Genomic DNA, 17,612 nt, shown 5'->3' with positions numbered 1-17,612 from the left:
TATTGGAACACCGTCCCTACTCACCTGATCTGGCCCCCAATGACTTCTTTCCTTACCCATAGATAAAGGAAATATTGAAAGGAAGACATTTGGATGACATTCGGGACATCAAAGGTAATATGCCGACAGCTCTGATGGCCATTCCAGAAAAAGAGTTCCAAAATTGCTTTGAAGGGAGGACTAGGCTATGACATCAGTGTATAGCTTCCCAAGGGGAGTACTTTGTAGGTGACCATACTGATATTCAACAGTGATGTATGTAGCACTTTTTCCAGGATGAGTTCGTGAATTAATTGTCTGACCTTATGTGCCCCTATGTTCATTGCAACAGTATTCACAGTCGCCAAGACATGGGAACAAGCAAAGTGTCCTTTGGTAGATGACTGGATAAAGAAGATGTGGTACATATATATAATGTGGTACATATATACAGAGGGCGCCAAAAAATGTATACACATTTTAAGAAAGGAAAAAATTATATTAAAATTGTAATACTCAATATACACCGATAACAAAAGATGAATACAGATGACATTTGACTTATGCAATTGCAAGAGGTGTTTCCAGTGGTGACCATCAGCATCCAGACCCTTCTGATTACGGTGAACTACTGCTTGAGCAATGTTGACCAAAGTGTCCACTTGTATACATTTTTTTGGCACCCCAGTACAATGGAATATTACTCAGCCATAACAAGATATGAAACACTGCTTTTGCAGCAACATGGATGGATCTTCTGATCATTCTAAGTGAAATAAGCTAGACAGAAAAAGTTGAGAACTATACGACTTCACTCATTCTCGTATGCGGGATATAAAACTGAAAGCAACAAACGAATAAGACAAACAAACAAAGAAACAAACACTGATAGACAGAGACAGCAGTTTTGTGATTACCATAGGGTAAGGGGGAAGTGGGTTGGTAGAGGGGGAGAAGCATGTCAAATATATGATGATGGTGATGAAAGGAGAACTGATTCTGGGTTGTGAACACAGAATGCAATATATACATTATGTATTATAGAAATGTACACTTGAAACCTATGTAATTTTACTAACCAATATCACCCCAATAAATTTAATTTAAAAAAAAGATGTAGAGAGATAAAACACTACTTTAGAGAGAATTGTCGCTGATGTGTAAACAAGTTCGTTAGGGTAAATATTCATATAGGAGCATGGAACACTTTAGAATGAGAACTAGGCCAGGAAGGGGCAAATTCTGGAAACGATACAGCTATGCTCGTATTCCTATGGATGTTTGGTGGATTGGAGAATTTGGAAGAAACAGATTCACATACATACAGATTTTGAGGGAAGGGGACAGCTTATACCTTTGAGGAAAAGTCAGGGCCATCTTGATTAATAGAATATATAAATTAGAATGTTGTCCAAATAGTGACTTCTCAGTATCTAGTAAGTCCTGAAAAATAATGTTCATAGAACACAAACAAGTGTAACCAAGGGTAAATGGCATACAGTATGCACTGGGTTAGATAATATTTTAAAATTGTCTTTGTCTTGTCTCTTTTCCAGATATGGATCAATTTATAAACAACTTGCAGGTCCAACTTAATTCAGAAAGTGGCTCGATGCCTGTATTGAAACAGGTCAGTTGTCGAGAAAATAAGATACTAATATTCTGCCATAATAGTGCTGAGTACCTCATAATGATTATAGAGCTGAAGGTCATTTTTCTAACATCATGATGGTTGCCTGATGGAAAGGGTTGGTTGGGAGGGTGGGTGAAATAGGTGAAGGGTTTCAGATATACAAATTGATAGTTATAAAATAGTCATGGGAATGTAAAATATAGCATAGAGACTATAGTCTAACCACTGTGCTGTACATCTGAAACTAATATAAAATACTACTGAATGTAAATTGTAACTGAGAAAAATAAATAAATAATTCTTAAAAAGAACTACAAATTGGTTGTTACAAAATAATCATGGGGATGTAGGGTATATCGTAAAGAATATAATCAACAATATTGTAATAGCTATGTATAGTTTCAGATGGGCACTAAATTTATTTGGGTGATAGATGGGAGGGGGGTTCGGGAGCGGGATAAAAACGTGAAAGGATTAAGAAATACAAATTGGTAGCTACAAAATAGCCATGGGGTTGTAAAGTAAAGCATAGGGAATATAGTCAATAATATGGTAATAACTATGCGTAGTTCCAGGTGGGTACTGTACTAGTCAGGGGGATCACTTCTTAAATTATATAAATGGCTGGGGACGGCAGACGGCTCAATTGGTTAGAGCGTGAGCTCTTAATAACAAGCTTGCCAGTTCAATTCCCACATAGGTTGGTGGGCTGTGCTCCCTGAAACTAAGATTGAAAACAGTGACTGGGCTTGGAGCTAAGCTGCGCCCTCTACAACTAGATTGAAGGACAATGACTTGGAGCTGATGGGCCCTAGAGAAATACACTGTTCCCCAATATTCGCCAATAAAAAAGTATTATATAAATGTGTAACCACTGTTCTGTTATGCTGTACACCTCAAATTAAGATAATAGTGAATGTCAAAAAATAAAATAAAAAGAGGAAAATTCTTATTCCTACAGGCCTACTTCTAGGACAAGAAAAATCTCTAATAAACAATTTAACCTTACATCTAAAGAAACTAGAAAAAGAAGAACAAACAAAGCCAAAAGTGGGTAGAAGGAAGGAAATAATAAAGATCAGAGTGGAAATTAACAAAATAAACATTAAAAAACAAAAGGAATAGAAACGATCAATGAAACAAAGGGCTGGTTCTTCTAAAGGATAAACAGAATTGATGAGCCTTTAGCCAAACTAATCAAGAAAAAAAAAATGAGCAAATAAATAAAAACAAATGAAAGAGGAGAATTTACGATGGACACCACAGAAATACAATCGATTATAATAAAATACTATGAACAACAAGTTACATGCCAATAAATTGGACAACCTGGAAGAAATGGATAAACTCCTAGAAATATACTATGTACCAAGACTAAATCTGGAAGAAACATGAAATCTGAACAGATCAATAACTAGTAACAAAATCAATCAGTAATCAAAAAACTCCCCAAAAAACAAAAGTCCTGGACCAGATTGCATTACAGGTGAATTCTCTCAAACATTCAAAGAAGAAATAATACCTATGTTTCTCTAACTTTTCAAAAAAAAAAAAAAAAAAAGCAAAGTGGAGGGAAAGTTCCCAAGCTCATTTTTTTGTAGCCAGCATTACTCAAAACCAGACCAAAACACTGCAAAAAAAACCCTACAGGCCAATATCCTTGATGAACATAAATGAAAAAAATGTTCAATAAAATATCAGAAAACCTAATTCAGCAATACATTAAAAACTTCATACACCATGATCAAGTGAGATTTATTCCTGTGATGTGAGGTTGGTTCAATATCCACAAATCAATTAACTTGATACACCAAATAAACAAATGAAGGGCAACATCATATGATCTTATCAATAGATTCAGAAAAAGAATTTGACAAAAATCCAACATTCGTTTATCATAAATTCTCTGAGCAAAGTGGGGATAGAGGCAACATACTCCAGCATAATAAAGGGCATGTGTGACAGACCCACAGCTAACATCATACTCAATGGTGAAAAGCTAAAAGCTTTTTCTTTCCAATCAGGAACACGACAGTGATGTCCACTTTCATAGCTTTTATTCAACACAATACTGGAAATCCTAGACACAGCAATCAGACAAGAAAAAGAAATAAAACCCATCCAAATTGGAAAGGAAGAAGTAAAACTGTCATTTTTTGCAGATGACATAATACCACATGTAGAGAACCATCAAAATTCCCCCAAAAAAGTATTAGAACTAATAAATGAATTTGATAAAGTAGCAGGATACAAAATTAATATTCATAAATCAGTTGCATTTTTCAATATTATTTTATATTAATTTTAGGTGTACAGGATAGTGATTAGATATTTGTATAATTTAAGAAATGATACCCCTGACTAGTCTAGTACTCAACTGGCACTATACATAGTTATTACCCTATTATTGGCTATATTCCCTGTGCTTTACTTTACATTCCAATGACTGTTTTGTAACTAACAGTTGGTACCTCTTAATCCTTCACCTTTTCCACCCTGCCTCCCAAACCTCTCCCATCTGTCACCCCAACACATATATTAATAGTTCTAATATGACACCATACATAGTTATTACAATATTGACTATGTTCCTTTTGCTATACCATATATCCCCATGATTAATGTGTAACAACCAATTTGTACTTCTTAATCCTTTCCCCTTTCTTATTCACCCCTAATCCCCCTCACATCTGGCAACCATCAGTATGGTCTCTGTATCTATGAGTTTGTTTCTGTTTTGTTTGTTTATTTTGTTCTTTAGATTCCACATATAAGCGAACTCACATTGCATCTGTCTTTCTTTGTGTGACATACTCCACTCAGCACAATACCCTACAGGTACATCCATGCCACCACAAATGGCAAGAACCCATTCCCTTCCATGGGCAAGCAATATTCCAATATTCCATTGTATGTATGTGCCACCTCTTCTTAATACATTCTTTCATCGACAGACACCCAGGCTGCCTCCACATCTTGGACATTGTAAACAATGCTGCAATGAACATGTGATGCACATGTCCCGTCAAAGTAGAATTTGGGTTTCTTCAGATAAATACCTTGAAGTGGGACTACTGGGTCCTTCTTTGTCTCTTGTTATAAGTCACTTTGTCTTGTCTAAGTATTGCTAACCAGCATTTTTTGTTTTTGTTTTTGGTTATTTTGTTTTTATTTTCATGAAATATCTTTTTCCATTCCTTTACTTTCAGTCTGTGTGTGTCGTTCAATCTGGAGTCTCCTGTAGGCAGTATATATAAGGGTTTTGTTTTCTTATCCATTCACCCCACCTATGTCTTCTGAGTGGAGCATTTAGTCCATTTACATTGAAAGTAATTGTTAATAGATATGCAGCTTTTTTCATTTTATTATTCATAATTTTGATCTTTTTTTTTTCCATTTTAAAGAAGCCTCTCTGACATTCCTTGTAATACTTCTTTGGTGATGATGAAATCCCTTAGCTTTTTCTTATCTTGGAAGCTCTTTATCTGTCCTTCGATTCTAAATGATAGCTTTGTTGGCTATAGTAATGTTGGTTTTAGGTCCTCGCTTTTCATTATGTTGAATATGTTGTGCCAATCCCTTCTGGCCTGCAAAGTCTCTGTTGAGAAATCATCTGACAATTTATGGGAGCTCCCTTATAAGTTATTGTTGCCTTTCTCTTGCTGCTTTTAAGATTCTCTCTTTGTCTTTAACCTTTGCCATTCTGATTATAATGTGTCTTTGTGTGGGCCTGTTTGGGTTCATCTTGTTTGGGATTCTCTGCATTTCCTGGGCTGGTATATCTATTTCTGTTGCCAGGTTAGGAAAGTTTTTTGTAATTATTCAAATAGGTTCTCAATCCCTTGCTTTACTGCTTCTTCTGGTACCCCTATAATGCGGATGTTGTTATGCTTGATATTGTCCCTGAGTTCTCTTAAACTTTCCTCATTTTTTGGATTCTTTTTTTCTTTTTGCTGTTCTGATTGGGTTTTTTCTGCTCCTTTGTCTTCCAAATCGCTGATTTGATCCTTTGCTTCATCTGGTCTGCTGGTGACTTTTTCAAGAGCATTCTTCATTTCAGTTACTGTATTCTTCACTGCTGACAGGTTTTTTTGCATGGTTTCTATATCTTTTTTATGCTTGCTCTCTCTCTGTTGAAGTTCTCACTAACTTCCTTGAAAATCATTGTTTTGGATTTGGTAGCTGGTACTTCTTTTTCTGGAGTCTTCTCCTATTTCATTTGGGAAGTATTTCTTTGTTTCCTCATTTTGGCTGCATTTCTGTTTCTATGTATTAAGTAGATCTGATATGGCTCATAGTCTTGGCCAGGTGTCCTTATGTAGTAGCTGCCCTGGCACTGTCTCCCTGGTCTCCTGTTCTGGGTGCTCCAGGAGTATCCCTTTTGTGGGTTGTGAGTGCCCTCCTGTTATAGATGAGCCTTGATTGCTATTGGCACGTCTGTGGGTGAGAATGACCCTCAGGCTGATTGGCTATTGAGTTTGGCCACACCCACAGCTCACAGGCTGCTCTGCAGCCACCTTACCCAATCAAGTGGGATTTACCCGATCAGACTCTGGTGTCTGTTTAGACTGCCTTTGTGTGTGCTGGTTGTGGGGCTAAATGGGCAGTGCTCTGCTGTGGTCTGAAGCCAATCTCCAAGTATGTTAGTTCTGAGGCCTCTTGGAATGGGCTTTGATGCAAGCCCAGTCACCCACTGCCTGTGACAAGGTGGGGACTACATAGTAGGAACTCCAAAGCAATTTGTGGTTGTTTACTGCACGTCCTAAAGTTCTAGGCACATGGGAGAGGCCACACTGTGAACCGAGGATGGCTGCCACCATACCAGACCTGGGGTAGCTCCACAATAAGCCAGGACACTCCAAGGATGGCTGCCACCTGCTGGCACCCTTAAAGTTCAGCGACTGATAAAGCCTCACGTGTTAAAGAGTTGAATGAGGCATGGTTTCAGGGATTCACTTGAGTAGGAAGAGTTGTGGTCACCAGATTAATGCAGACTCTGGTTTGGTGCCAGTACTGAGCCTGGAGCTACTCACTAAAAGTCTCAGAGCACATTGAGGCCAGTTGGCACCTGCCTGGTGCCTGTGGACACCAATAGTTTTCCAGTAAATAGTGCAATGTGTGCAGGGTTGGCTGCTCGTGGAGAAAGTGCCTTTGGTGTTGGGTGAATTGGGTAGGGTGGGGTCTCAGGGTGTTAGCAGGGTGAAGCAGCAGAGCTCACCAAGCCAATCAGATTCAGTTTTGGCCTGTGAGGGAGAGCTCAACACAGGAAAAATGGTGCCTGACTGCCAGCTCTTCGGGAGGAAGACTCCACACAGATAAAATGGTGGCTGACCTGTAGCCCTCATTCCAAAGCTACAAACCTCACTGTGCTCCCTGTATGACACCTTCCAAGTTACTGTCTCTCCCCCAGAGCACAAAGTGAGAGGCTAAAAGTGAGAGAGTCTGTGCACAAGCTGTTTCAGAGGACGTCTGGGTTTCCTGCAGCCTTCTGTTTCAGCTGGATGGTTGGAATCCCCACTAGTTTCCACAGCCAGATGTTCTGGGGGCTCCTCTTTCTGGCCCCAGTACTCTGGTCTAGGGAGGTTGATGTGGGGTTGGGTCCCTCGCTCCTTTGGGGGTAACCACCTGAGATACTCCTTCTGATTCTCAACTGCCACTCAGGTTTGGGGTCAGCCTGTTTTTCATCTCCACACCTCTTTCCAGTCTTGATGTGGCTTCTTCTTTATATCCTTAGTTATAAAACTTCTGTTCAGCCAGACTTCAGATAGTTCTCCAGGTTGATAGTTCTATAATTTAGTTGTTATTTTAATGTGTTCATGAAAGTAGTCATACACACTGTTTATGTACTCCATCACCTTGGATCTCTTTCAGTTGAATTTTTATACGCCAACGTTGAACTATCAAAAGAAGAAATTAAGAAAACAACCCCATTTATAATTGCATCAAAAAGAATAGAGGTGGCCAGTTAGCTCAGTTGGTTATAGTGTGGTGCTAATAACACCAGGGTTGTTGGTTCAATCCCTGTATGGGCCACTGTGAGCTACACCCTCCTTAAAAATACTACTGCTGCTGCTACTACTACTACTACTACTACTACTAATAATAATAATAATAATAATAAAGATAAAATACGCCACGATAAATTTCACCAAGGAAATGAAGGACCTGTACTTGGAAAACTGTAAGAAAAAAATTGAAGAAGACACAAATAAATGAAAGGGTATACCATGCATTTGAATAGGAAAAAATATCATTGTTAAAATGTCCATGCTATCCAAAACAATCTACAGATTCAATGCAATGCATATGTAAATAATAATAGAATTTCTCACAGAAATAGAACAAATAATGCTAAAATTTTTATGGAATGACAAAAGATTTTCAAAAGCCACAGCAATCTTGAGGGAACAAAGTTTGACATATCACACCACCTGATATCAAAACATACTACAAGACTACAGTAATCAAAACAGCATGATACTGTCATAACAACTCACATAGATCAGTGTAACAGAGTAGAGAGCTCAGAAATAAACTGACACCTATATGGTCAATTAATGTACGACAAAGAAAACAGGAATGACAATGGGAGATGACATCATAAAAATGGTGGCATGAGGCGAGCCTCTTGAAATCTCCACTGGAATTTACAACAAATTGAAGAATTATAAATCCACAAAAGACTTCATGAGCAGCAGACAGGCAAGACTAAGAGGTGCACTACTGAAATCATCTAAAGGTGGGCAAATTGCGCGAGCGGAGGAGGAGGAAGGGAGAAGTGTGGAGATGGGGATCCGCGGGTGCAGGACGCAGACGTAGCTCTGTGCTCCAAGCTTGCTGCATTCCAGAACTACCACATCTGCAGGAGAGTGAAGAACTTGGACTGCTAAGGCTCTGCTTATGGCCCACAGGGTGAGGGGACAGCTTATAACACAGCTGAATCGAAACCTCACAGCGGAGACCTCGGAGCAAAGACTGAGGGAAGAAGGCAGAAAATGGTAGTTTAAGACCTCACAGCTGAGCAGAGAACAGAAGCCTTAGGCACAGAGCCTAGCCGCCCTCTCCCTACCCTTCCAGAGCTCAGCCCGCCCCCACCTGCCCAGTGCTAGAGCGGAACTGCAGCGGTTTCAGATCAAAAGAACAGAATATTTGCAGTTCTGAGAACTGTGGTCTGCAGACATGGACTTGCAGCCCAACTACTTCTGGCAAAGGGGAGGGAGCTGTGGAAGCAGGACTGGCTGTGGTGGTGGTCGCCGCCATTGCGCTGGGCCACCTCTCACAACTCGCCCTGCCCCTGTCCCCACCTATCTGGGTGGATCCCTGCAGGAGTAAACAAAGCTGCTGAAACACACGGGTTCCGAATTTGGAGCACAAAAAGCTTTGGAACTTCAGAATCCCCCACAGAGGCGACACCCTATGATCCAGACGAACTATTCACAGAGGAGAAGCCTGCCTTCCAGGGAATCCCCGCATTGTGTGAGAAGCCGGAATAGTGCAGAGAAAATATAACACTATAGTGTGAGAGAATAAAAGATTGCAGTCGGAGAGAAAATAAAACATTCTACCAACACCTACTGGAAAACAAAAGAAAGACCTCTTCCTATCAACCTGTTGCAGAAGGCACTCCTGTAGATGTCTAGGAAGAGAAATAATAATCATTACTAGCCACGAATAATGAAGGTAACAAGATAGCTCAAAAAGGAAATGAAAAATATCCAGAAAATGAACTTACAGACATAGAAATATGTGACTTAAATGACAGAGAATTCAATTGCAGTTCTTAAAAAAACTCAACGAGGTGCAAGAAAACACAGACAGTCAGTTTAATGAATTCCGAAACAGAATCAAAGAACAAAATGAACATTTTACCAAAGAGATTGAAAATTTTAAAAAGAACCAAATAAAATTTCTGGAGATTAAGTATTCAATAAAAGCAATAAAGAATGAAATCACCAGCTTAGATAGTAGAGTCTACCAGATGAAATGAAGAATCAGTGACATCAAAGTTAGAAATCTGGAAATGACACACATGGAAGAAGATAGAGACTTCAGACTTGAAAGAAATGAAAGAACTCTACAAGAACTTTCTGACTCCATCAGAAAGAACAATATAAGAATAATGGGCACACCAGAAGGAGAAGGGAGAAGGGAACAGAGAGTATATTCAAACAAATAGTCAATGAGAACTTCCCAAACTTGTGGAAAGAACTGGATCCTCGAATCCAAGAAGCAAAGAGAACACATAATTACCTCAATCCCAAGAGGCATTTTCCGAGACACATTATATTGCAGCTGTCAAAAATTAACAGCAAAGGAAGAATCCCTAAGGCAGTCAGGGAAAAGAAAATGGTAACCTACAAAGTAAAGCCCATTAGATTATCATAAGATTTTTCACCATAAACTCTGCAAGACAGGAGGGAGAGGAATCAAATATTCAAACTATTGAAGAGAGAAAAATGAGGCAAGAATAACATATCCAGCAAAGATATCCTTTAGATATGAAGGAGGAATAAAGACCTTTCCAGACATACAGAAGCTGAGGGAATTTTCTAACACACGACCTGCATTACAAGAAATCCTGAAGAAAGCTATTTGACTAGTATAAATAGGGATAATTTGTGACAACAAAAACATGAAAGGGGGGAGAGTAAAGGCCTGAATCAGAATATGGGAATGGAGAAAGTAAGCATGCTGAAGAAAATGGAAGGCTCTAAATATGAAACTTTCTTTTATGTAAACTTAATGGTAATCACTCAAAAAAATAGAGAACTGAAATATATAACGTAATAAAAAAAGAAACAGAGGGAAAAATCATGGAATACCACCACACAAAAATAATAGACAACAACGAAAAGGCAAAGAAACAATGGAGACACAGTCTTACCAGAAAACCAAATATAGAATGCTAGGAAATTCTCACATATCAATCACCCTATGTGTAAATGAACCGAACTCACCAACAAAAAGGCAGGCACAGAGTAGCAGATTTGATCAAAAAACTACACCCAACTATATGCTGCCTTCAAGAGACACATCTCAGCTGCAAGGACAAACATAGACTCAAAGTGAAAGGGTGGAAATTGACACTCCATGCAAATGATATCAGAGAAAATCAAGTGTAGCCTTACTGATACCAGATGAAACAGATTTCAGGATAAAAATATAACAAGAGACAAAGATGGACATTTCATAATGATAAAGGGGTCTACAGAACAAGAAGACATAACAGTTATCAATGTTTATGCCCCCAATCAGGGAGCACTGAAATATACCAAGCAACTACTAAGAGAACTAAAGGCAGAAATTGACCAAAACACAGTTATAATAGGGGACCTAAATACATCATTGAAAGCTATGGGTAGATCATCGAAACAGAAAATAAGGAAATAAATACCAGCACTAAATGCACAGTAAATGAAATGGAAATAATTGACATTTATAGAGCACTTCATCCTAGAACATCAGACTGTATGTTGTTTTCTAGTATACACAGAACGTTCTCAAGGATAGATTATATATGGGGACATAAAACTAGTCTCAGCAAATTTAAGAAGATTGAAATCATACCAAGAACATTCTCTGATCACATGGCTTTGAAATTGGATATTAACTGCAAAAAGAAAGCAGGAAAAACCACAAATATGTGGAGATTAAACAACATATTTTTAAAGAACGACTGGGTCAAAGAAGAAATAAGAGGAGAGATCAAAAGACACATAGAAACAAATGAGAATAAAATTACATCCTACCAAAATTTTTGGGATGCATCGAAAGCAGTTTTAAGAGGGAAATTTATATCTTTACAGGCCTATCTCAAGAAAGAAGAAAAATCCCAGATAAATAACCTCACGTTACACCTTAAAATCTAGAAAAAGAAGAACAAATGAAACCCAGGGTCAGCAGAAGAAAGGAAATAATGAAAATCAGAGCAGACTAAATAAATTAGAGAACAAAAATACAATAGGAATATGAATGTGACAAAGAGCTGATTCTTTGTAAAGATTAATAAAATTGATAAAGCCTTGGCTAGACTCACTAAGAAAAAAAAGAAAAAAGACACTAATAAACAAAATCAGAAATGAAATAGAAGTTATCACAGATGCCACAGAAATACAAAGGATCATCCACGAATACTATGAAGGACTTTATGCCACCAAATTCAATAACCTAGAAGAAATGGAGAAGTTCTTAGAAACACATAGCCTTCCTAGGTGAATCATGAAGAATTGGAAAATCTAAATACAGTGGTACCACAGTTTTTGGACGTCTCCATTGAGGAAGATTTCGGCTTACGAACGCCGTAAATATTATGGATCTATGGTATCATTAGATAGTAAAATTCATGTGACACTTGCAGTTAGTTCTAGGGGTTGATTTTTAAGGTCTGGAATGGATTAATCCATTTTTCGTGACTTTCTATGGGGAAATTGTGCCTTGTTTGTCGCACGTTTCAGAACTCGAACAGTCTTCTAGAATGGATTATGTTTGAAAAGTGAGGTACCACTGTACACCGATCACCAGTAAGGAAATTTAATCAGTCATATGAAACCTTCCCAAAAGCAAAAGTCTGGGACCAGATGGCTTCACTGGAGAATACTACCAAACCTTCAAAGAGGATCTAATACCTGTCCTACTCAAACTCTTTCAAAAAATTGAAGAAGAGACAGTACTCCCTAACTCACTTTATGAGGACATTACCTGGGTATCAAAACGTTGTAAGGATAACACACAAAAAGGAAAATTACAGACCAATAGGTCTGATGAATAGAGATGCAAAAATCCTAAGCAAAATTCTCGCAAATCTAATGCAACAGTACATTCAAAAGATTCTTCATCATGACCAAGTGGGGTTTATCCCAGGGGCAGAATGATGCTTCAACATATGCAAATCCATCAATGTTATACATCGCTGAAACAAAATAAAGGGAAAAAATCATGATTATATCAATTCATGCAGAAAAAGCGTTTGACAATATACAACATCCACTTATGATTAAAACACTTAATAAAATAGGTATAGAAGGAAAATACCTTAACATAATACAGGCCATATATGACAAACCCTCAGCTAATCTAATAATTAACAGTGAAAAACTGAAGCCCTTTGTTCTACGTTCATGAATACAACAGGGCTTACCCGCATCACTTCTGCTTTTCAACATAGTGTTGGAAGTCCTAACGAGCAATCAGGGAAGAGAAAGAAATGAAAGGCCTCCAAATTCAGAATGAAGAATTTAAATTGTCACTTTTTGCAGATGACATGATGCTATATATAGAAAGCTCTAAAGACTCCACCAAAAAGCTATTAGAAACAACAAACAAATATAGTAAAGTTGCCGGCTACAAAAGCAACGTATAAAGGTCCATTGCCTTCCTATATACTAACAAGGAGTTCTCAGGAAAAGAAATAAAAAAACACAATTCCTGAAAAAAAAAAAAACACAAAACAATTCCTTTTGCAATTGCAACAAAAACAATAAAATACCTAGGAATAAACTTAACCAAGGGTGTGAAAGACCTATATGCTGAACACTATGAGACATTTTTAAAATAAATTGGAGAAGACACGAAGAAATGGAAAGATATTCCATGCTCATGGATTAGAATAATCAGCATAGTTAAAATGGCTGTATTACCCAAAGCAATTTACAGATTTAATGCAATCCCCATCAAAATCCCAATGGCAATTTTTAAAGAAATAGAACAAAAAATCATCAGATTTGTATGGAACCACAAAAGACTCCAAATAGCCAAAGCAATCCTAAGAAAAAAGAACAATGCTGGAGGTATCACACTCCCTGACTTTAGCTTGTACTACAGGGCAACAATAATCAAAACAGCTTGGTACTGGCAGAAAAGTAGACACGCAGACCAGTGGAATGGAATTGAGAAGCCAGAAGTAAACCCACATAAATATGGACAAAAATTTTTGACAAGGTAGCAAAAAGCATACAATGGAGAAAAGACCGCCTCTTCAATAAATGGTACTGGGATAATTGGAGGGCCACGTGCAAAAGAATGAAACTGGACTGCTATCTGTTATCATGTACCATATTAATCAAAATCAATCAAAGACCTAAACTTAAGACCTGAAACAATAAACTGCATAGAAGAAAACAGGTACTAAACATATGGACCTTGGGTTCAAAGAACATTTTATGAATTTGACTCCAAAGGCAAGGGAAGTAAAAGGTAAAATAAATGAATGGGACTATATCAAACTTAAAAGCTTGGGCATGGCAAAAGAAATCATCGACAAAATAAAGAGGCAACCAAGTGAATGGGAGAAGATTTTTGCAAACAGCTCCCCCGATCAGGTATTAATAACCAAAATATACAAGGAACTCATTTAACTCAACAACAACAACAAACAACCCAACTGAAAAATAGGCAGAGGACCTGAAGAGCCATTTCTCCAAAGGACACATACAAATGGCAAATAGACATATGAAAAAATGCTCAATATCACTAATCATCAGATAAATGCAAATAAAAACCACAATGAGATATCACCTCACCCTAATTAGAATGGCTATCATCAACAAGACAAATAGTAACAAGTGTTGGAGAGGCTGTGGAGAAAAAGGAACCCTCATCCACTGTTGGTGGGAATGCAGATTTATTCAGCCACTATGGAAGGCAGTGTGGAGGTTCCTCAAAAAATTACGAATAGAATTACCGTATGACTCAGCAATCCCTTTCCTGGGTATCTACGCAAAAAATCTGAAAACATTTATCCATAAAGACACGTGTGCTCCAATGTTCATTGCAGCTTTATTTACGGTGGCCAAGACATGGAAACAACCAAAATGTCCTTCGATAGATGAATGAATAAAGAAGTTGTGGTATATATACACAATGGAATACTATTTGGCAGTAAGAAAGATGAAATAGTACCTTTTGTGACGACATAGATTTATCTTTAGATTATAATGCTAAGTGAAATAAGTCAGACAGAAAAAATAGAGAAGCATATGATTTAACTGATATGTGGTATATAAAACTGAAAACAACAAAAGAACAAGGCAATAAAATGAAGGAACAAAAACTGATAGACATAGACAATAGTTTAGAGGTTACCAGAGGGTAAGGGGTAGGTGAGTTCTAGAACAGGGTAAACGGGGTCTAATTTATGGTGATGGAAAGAGAGTTGACTCTAGGGTGAACACACAATGAGAGCTATAGATAATATATTACAGAGTTGTACACCTGAAATCTATGTAACTTTAGTAACAGTTGTCACCCCAATAAACTTAATTTTAAAAAATGTACAATGTGATAAAGACAGTCATTTCAATAAATAGTGTTGGGAAAACTGAACTCACACACACACACACACACATGCACACAGCAAGGAAATGAGACCATTTGCTTATACCATATACAAAAGTAAACTCAGAATGGATTAAAGTCTTAAGACCATAAAACTCCTAGAAGAAAAAGTAGCCAATAAACTCTTTGATATTGGTTTTAGCAGTAGTTTTTGGATATGTGTCCTAGGGCTAAGACAACCAAACCAAAAATGAGCAAATGAGACTATATAAAACGAACAATGTTTTGCACCTCAAAGTAAACAATCAACAAAACTAAAAGGCAACCTCCAGAATGGGAGAAGACATTTGCAAATGGTATGTCCTATATAGGATTAATATCTAAAATACATAAAGAACCTATACTGCTCAAAAAAAATGTAATTAAAAATTGATAGAAGACATACGTATGCGAGACATTTCTCCAAAGAGGACATATAGAGGGCCAACAGACACATGAAAAGATGCTGAACATCACTAATTATCAGGGAATGAAAATTAAAACCGGAGTCAGATATCAGCACATGTCAGAATGGCTATTATCAATAAATCAACAAATGACAGGTGTTGATGAGGATATGGAGAATGGGAAGTCTTATGCACTGTTGGTGGGTTTGTAAATTGGTTCAGCCACTATGGAAAACCGTATGGAGGTTCCTCAGTAAATTAAAAATAGAACTACCATATGACCCAATACTTCCACTTCTGTGTATTTATTTAAAGTCATCCAAAGCACTATTTCAAAAGGATATATGCATCTTGATGTTCATTGTAGCATTATTTACAATAACCAAGATATGGAAGCAACCTAACTATCCATTGATAGAGAAGTGGATAAAGAAGATGTGGAACATGTATTAGATAGACTATTACTCAGCCATGAAAAGAACAAATCTTGCCATTTCTGACAACATGGATGGACCTAGTTAGTATTATGCTAAGTGGAAGATGTCAGACTGGTAAGACAAATCCCATATAATTTCATTTATATTTGGCATCTATAAAACAAAATAAACATATAAACGAAACAGAAACAAACTTATAGATACAGAGAACATTTTGAAGGTTGCCAAAAAGGAAGGGGTTTGGCGGGATGGGTGAAATAGGTAAGGGATATATTTGTACAAATTGCCAATTATAAAAACAGTCATGGGGATGTAAAGTACAGCATAGGGAATATAATCAATAAAATTATAATAGCTATGTACAGTGTCAGATGTGTACTATTGGGGTGATCACTTCACAAGGTATATAAATGTCTAATCACCATGTTGTACATCTGAAACTAATAGAATATTGTATGTCAAGTATAATTGAAAAATAAATTAATAAAAAGCTACTATTAATTAATTCCAAACAACTGGCCTTGCAATATTTCTTTCAAAGTTTTGTGATGATGTCAGAAGAGGAGTAATGATTAAAGCCCTATTGCTTGATAGCATTTTTATGAAGAATTTGTAGAGCACAAGGTACGTTTAGTCTACAGAAGGACAACTCATGATGGTTTGCTGAAGTAGAGGCTTGTAACATCTTATCAAGTCAATAAAAATAGATTATTCTTCAATTTCTGTACTTTCATCATTCAGTTTCCATTTTGGATTTTCCTGAATAATATGTTTTTCAATAAAATGAATAACTATGGATCAAGTACCAGCTAAGCAAAAGACTGTGAACTAATAGCATTATCTGGGCAACATTCCTGGTGTTTGAGATGACACGTGTTTAACAAAGGACAGTAAGTTTGCTAAAGTAATCTCCATTTCTTATTTAGAATTCAAAACTTTAGCTCCCTTATGTTTGTGGACCTAATGCATAGATTCCAAAAATCCCTAAATATTTAACTAGATTCTTTTTAATGAATATTGGCAGACTTAGTGTTTATTTCTACAACTGCATGCACAATCAATATTCTTTTAGAAAATACTACACTTCACCTCTCCTTATGCTTTCTGTTGTAACTTTATTTCTCCATGTTGCTGACATCCTTGATAAAGAGCCTAGAGAAATACTTCTTCCTATTCTTTAGAGATTCTTAGGATTCTGCCTCTTTAATCTGGGAAGAAGACTAGTCAGATGAAGAGATACATAGGAAATGTGGGGAAAATAGGAGCTTAAGCTGATTTAGGAAATTCAGAGGGCAAGGAATTTTTGAGTTCAGCAGAGCCATCCTTGACAACTTCCTCTCCCTATCCTCCCCCTCCCAATCACCAACAGAATTTTAGTGACCCTTTACCTGGGTGGAGCATATCCACCCATGAGGGATTACATTAGAAGTATGTGAAACAGTGGGACAAATTACAGGAGTAATGTCTTAGAGGAGCAGATTGAAGCAATATTTGGACGACAGACAAGGCCTGAGTTGTGGTGGGAGGTGGTAAATTAAAAAACGAAAAAACAAGAGTGTCATAGCATAGTAGAGGTAGAAAGCAGATGTCAGTCTGGCTAAATTCTGTAGAAGAAGCATAGATGCTTCTTTACTCACTCCCAGCATACTCTAATGGTTTTTTAAATGAAGTCAGAATAAGAGGTCACTGCCTCTCCTTGACCCTCATTCTCTGAGTTCAGGCCCTTTTTATCTCTTACCCAAATTTTTAAAAATCATAACTATTATATATTGTCTAATCTTTAAATATCAACAATAATTTCTTAATATCATCCAATATCCAGTCAATATTCAAATGTCTCCAATT

At 37.2% G+C, this 17,612-nt stretch overlaps 1 protein-coding gene across 6 annotated transcripts in view; it reads left to right on the top strand.

The window, feature by feature from the left end:
- Window positions 1-17,612, top strand: part of KLF8 (KLF transcription factor 8) — a 227,674-nt gene that overhangs the window by 164,555 nt on the left and 45,507 nt on the right. For 5 of the 6 annotated variants that reach the window (XM_033119554.1, XM_033119571.1, XM_033119535.1 and 2 more), the window contains one exon: window positions 1,536-1,609. The exons of the other annotated variant lie outside the window; for it this stretch is intronic. In XM_033119554.1, coding sequence (XP_032975445.1) covers window positions 1,536-1,609 — 74 coding nt within the window. The remainder of the gene's footprint in view (window positions 1-1,535; window positions 1,610-17,612) is intronic. 6 annotated transcript variants of the gene reach the window in all.

The sequence above is a fragment of the Rhinolophus ferrumequinum genome, chromosome X, assembly GCF_004115265.2.
Source record: "Rhinolophus ferrumequinum isolate MPI-CBG mRhiFer1 chromosome X, mRhiFer1_v1.p, whole genome shotgun sequence".
Lineage (NCBI taxonomy): Eukaryota > Metazoa > Chordata > Mammalia > Chiroptera > Rhinolophidae > Rhinolophus > Rhinolophus ferrumequinum.
The sequence above is the reverse complement of the archived record's forward strand: the minus strand, read 5'-3'. Positions and strand labels throughout refer to the sequence as shown.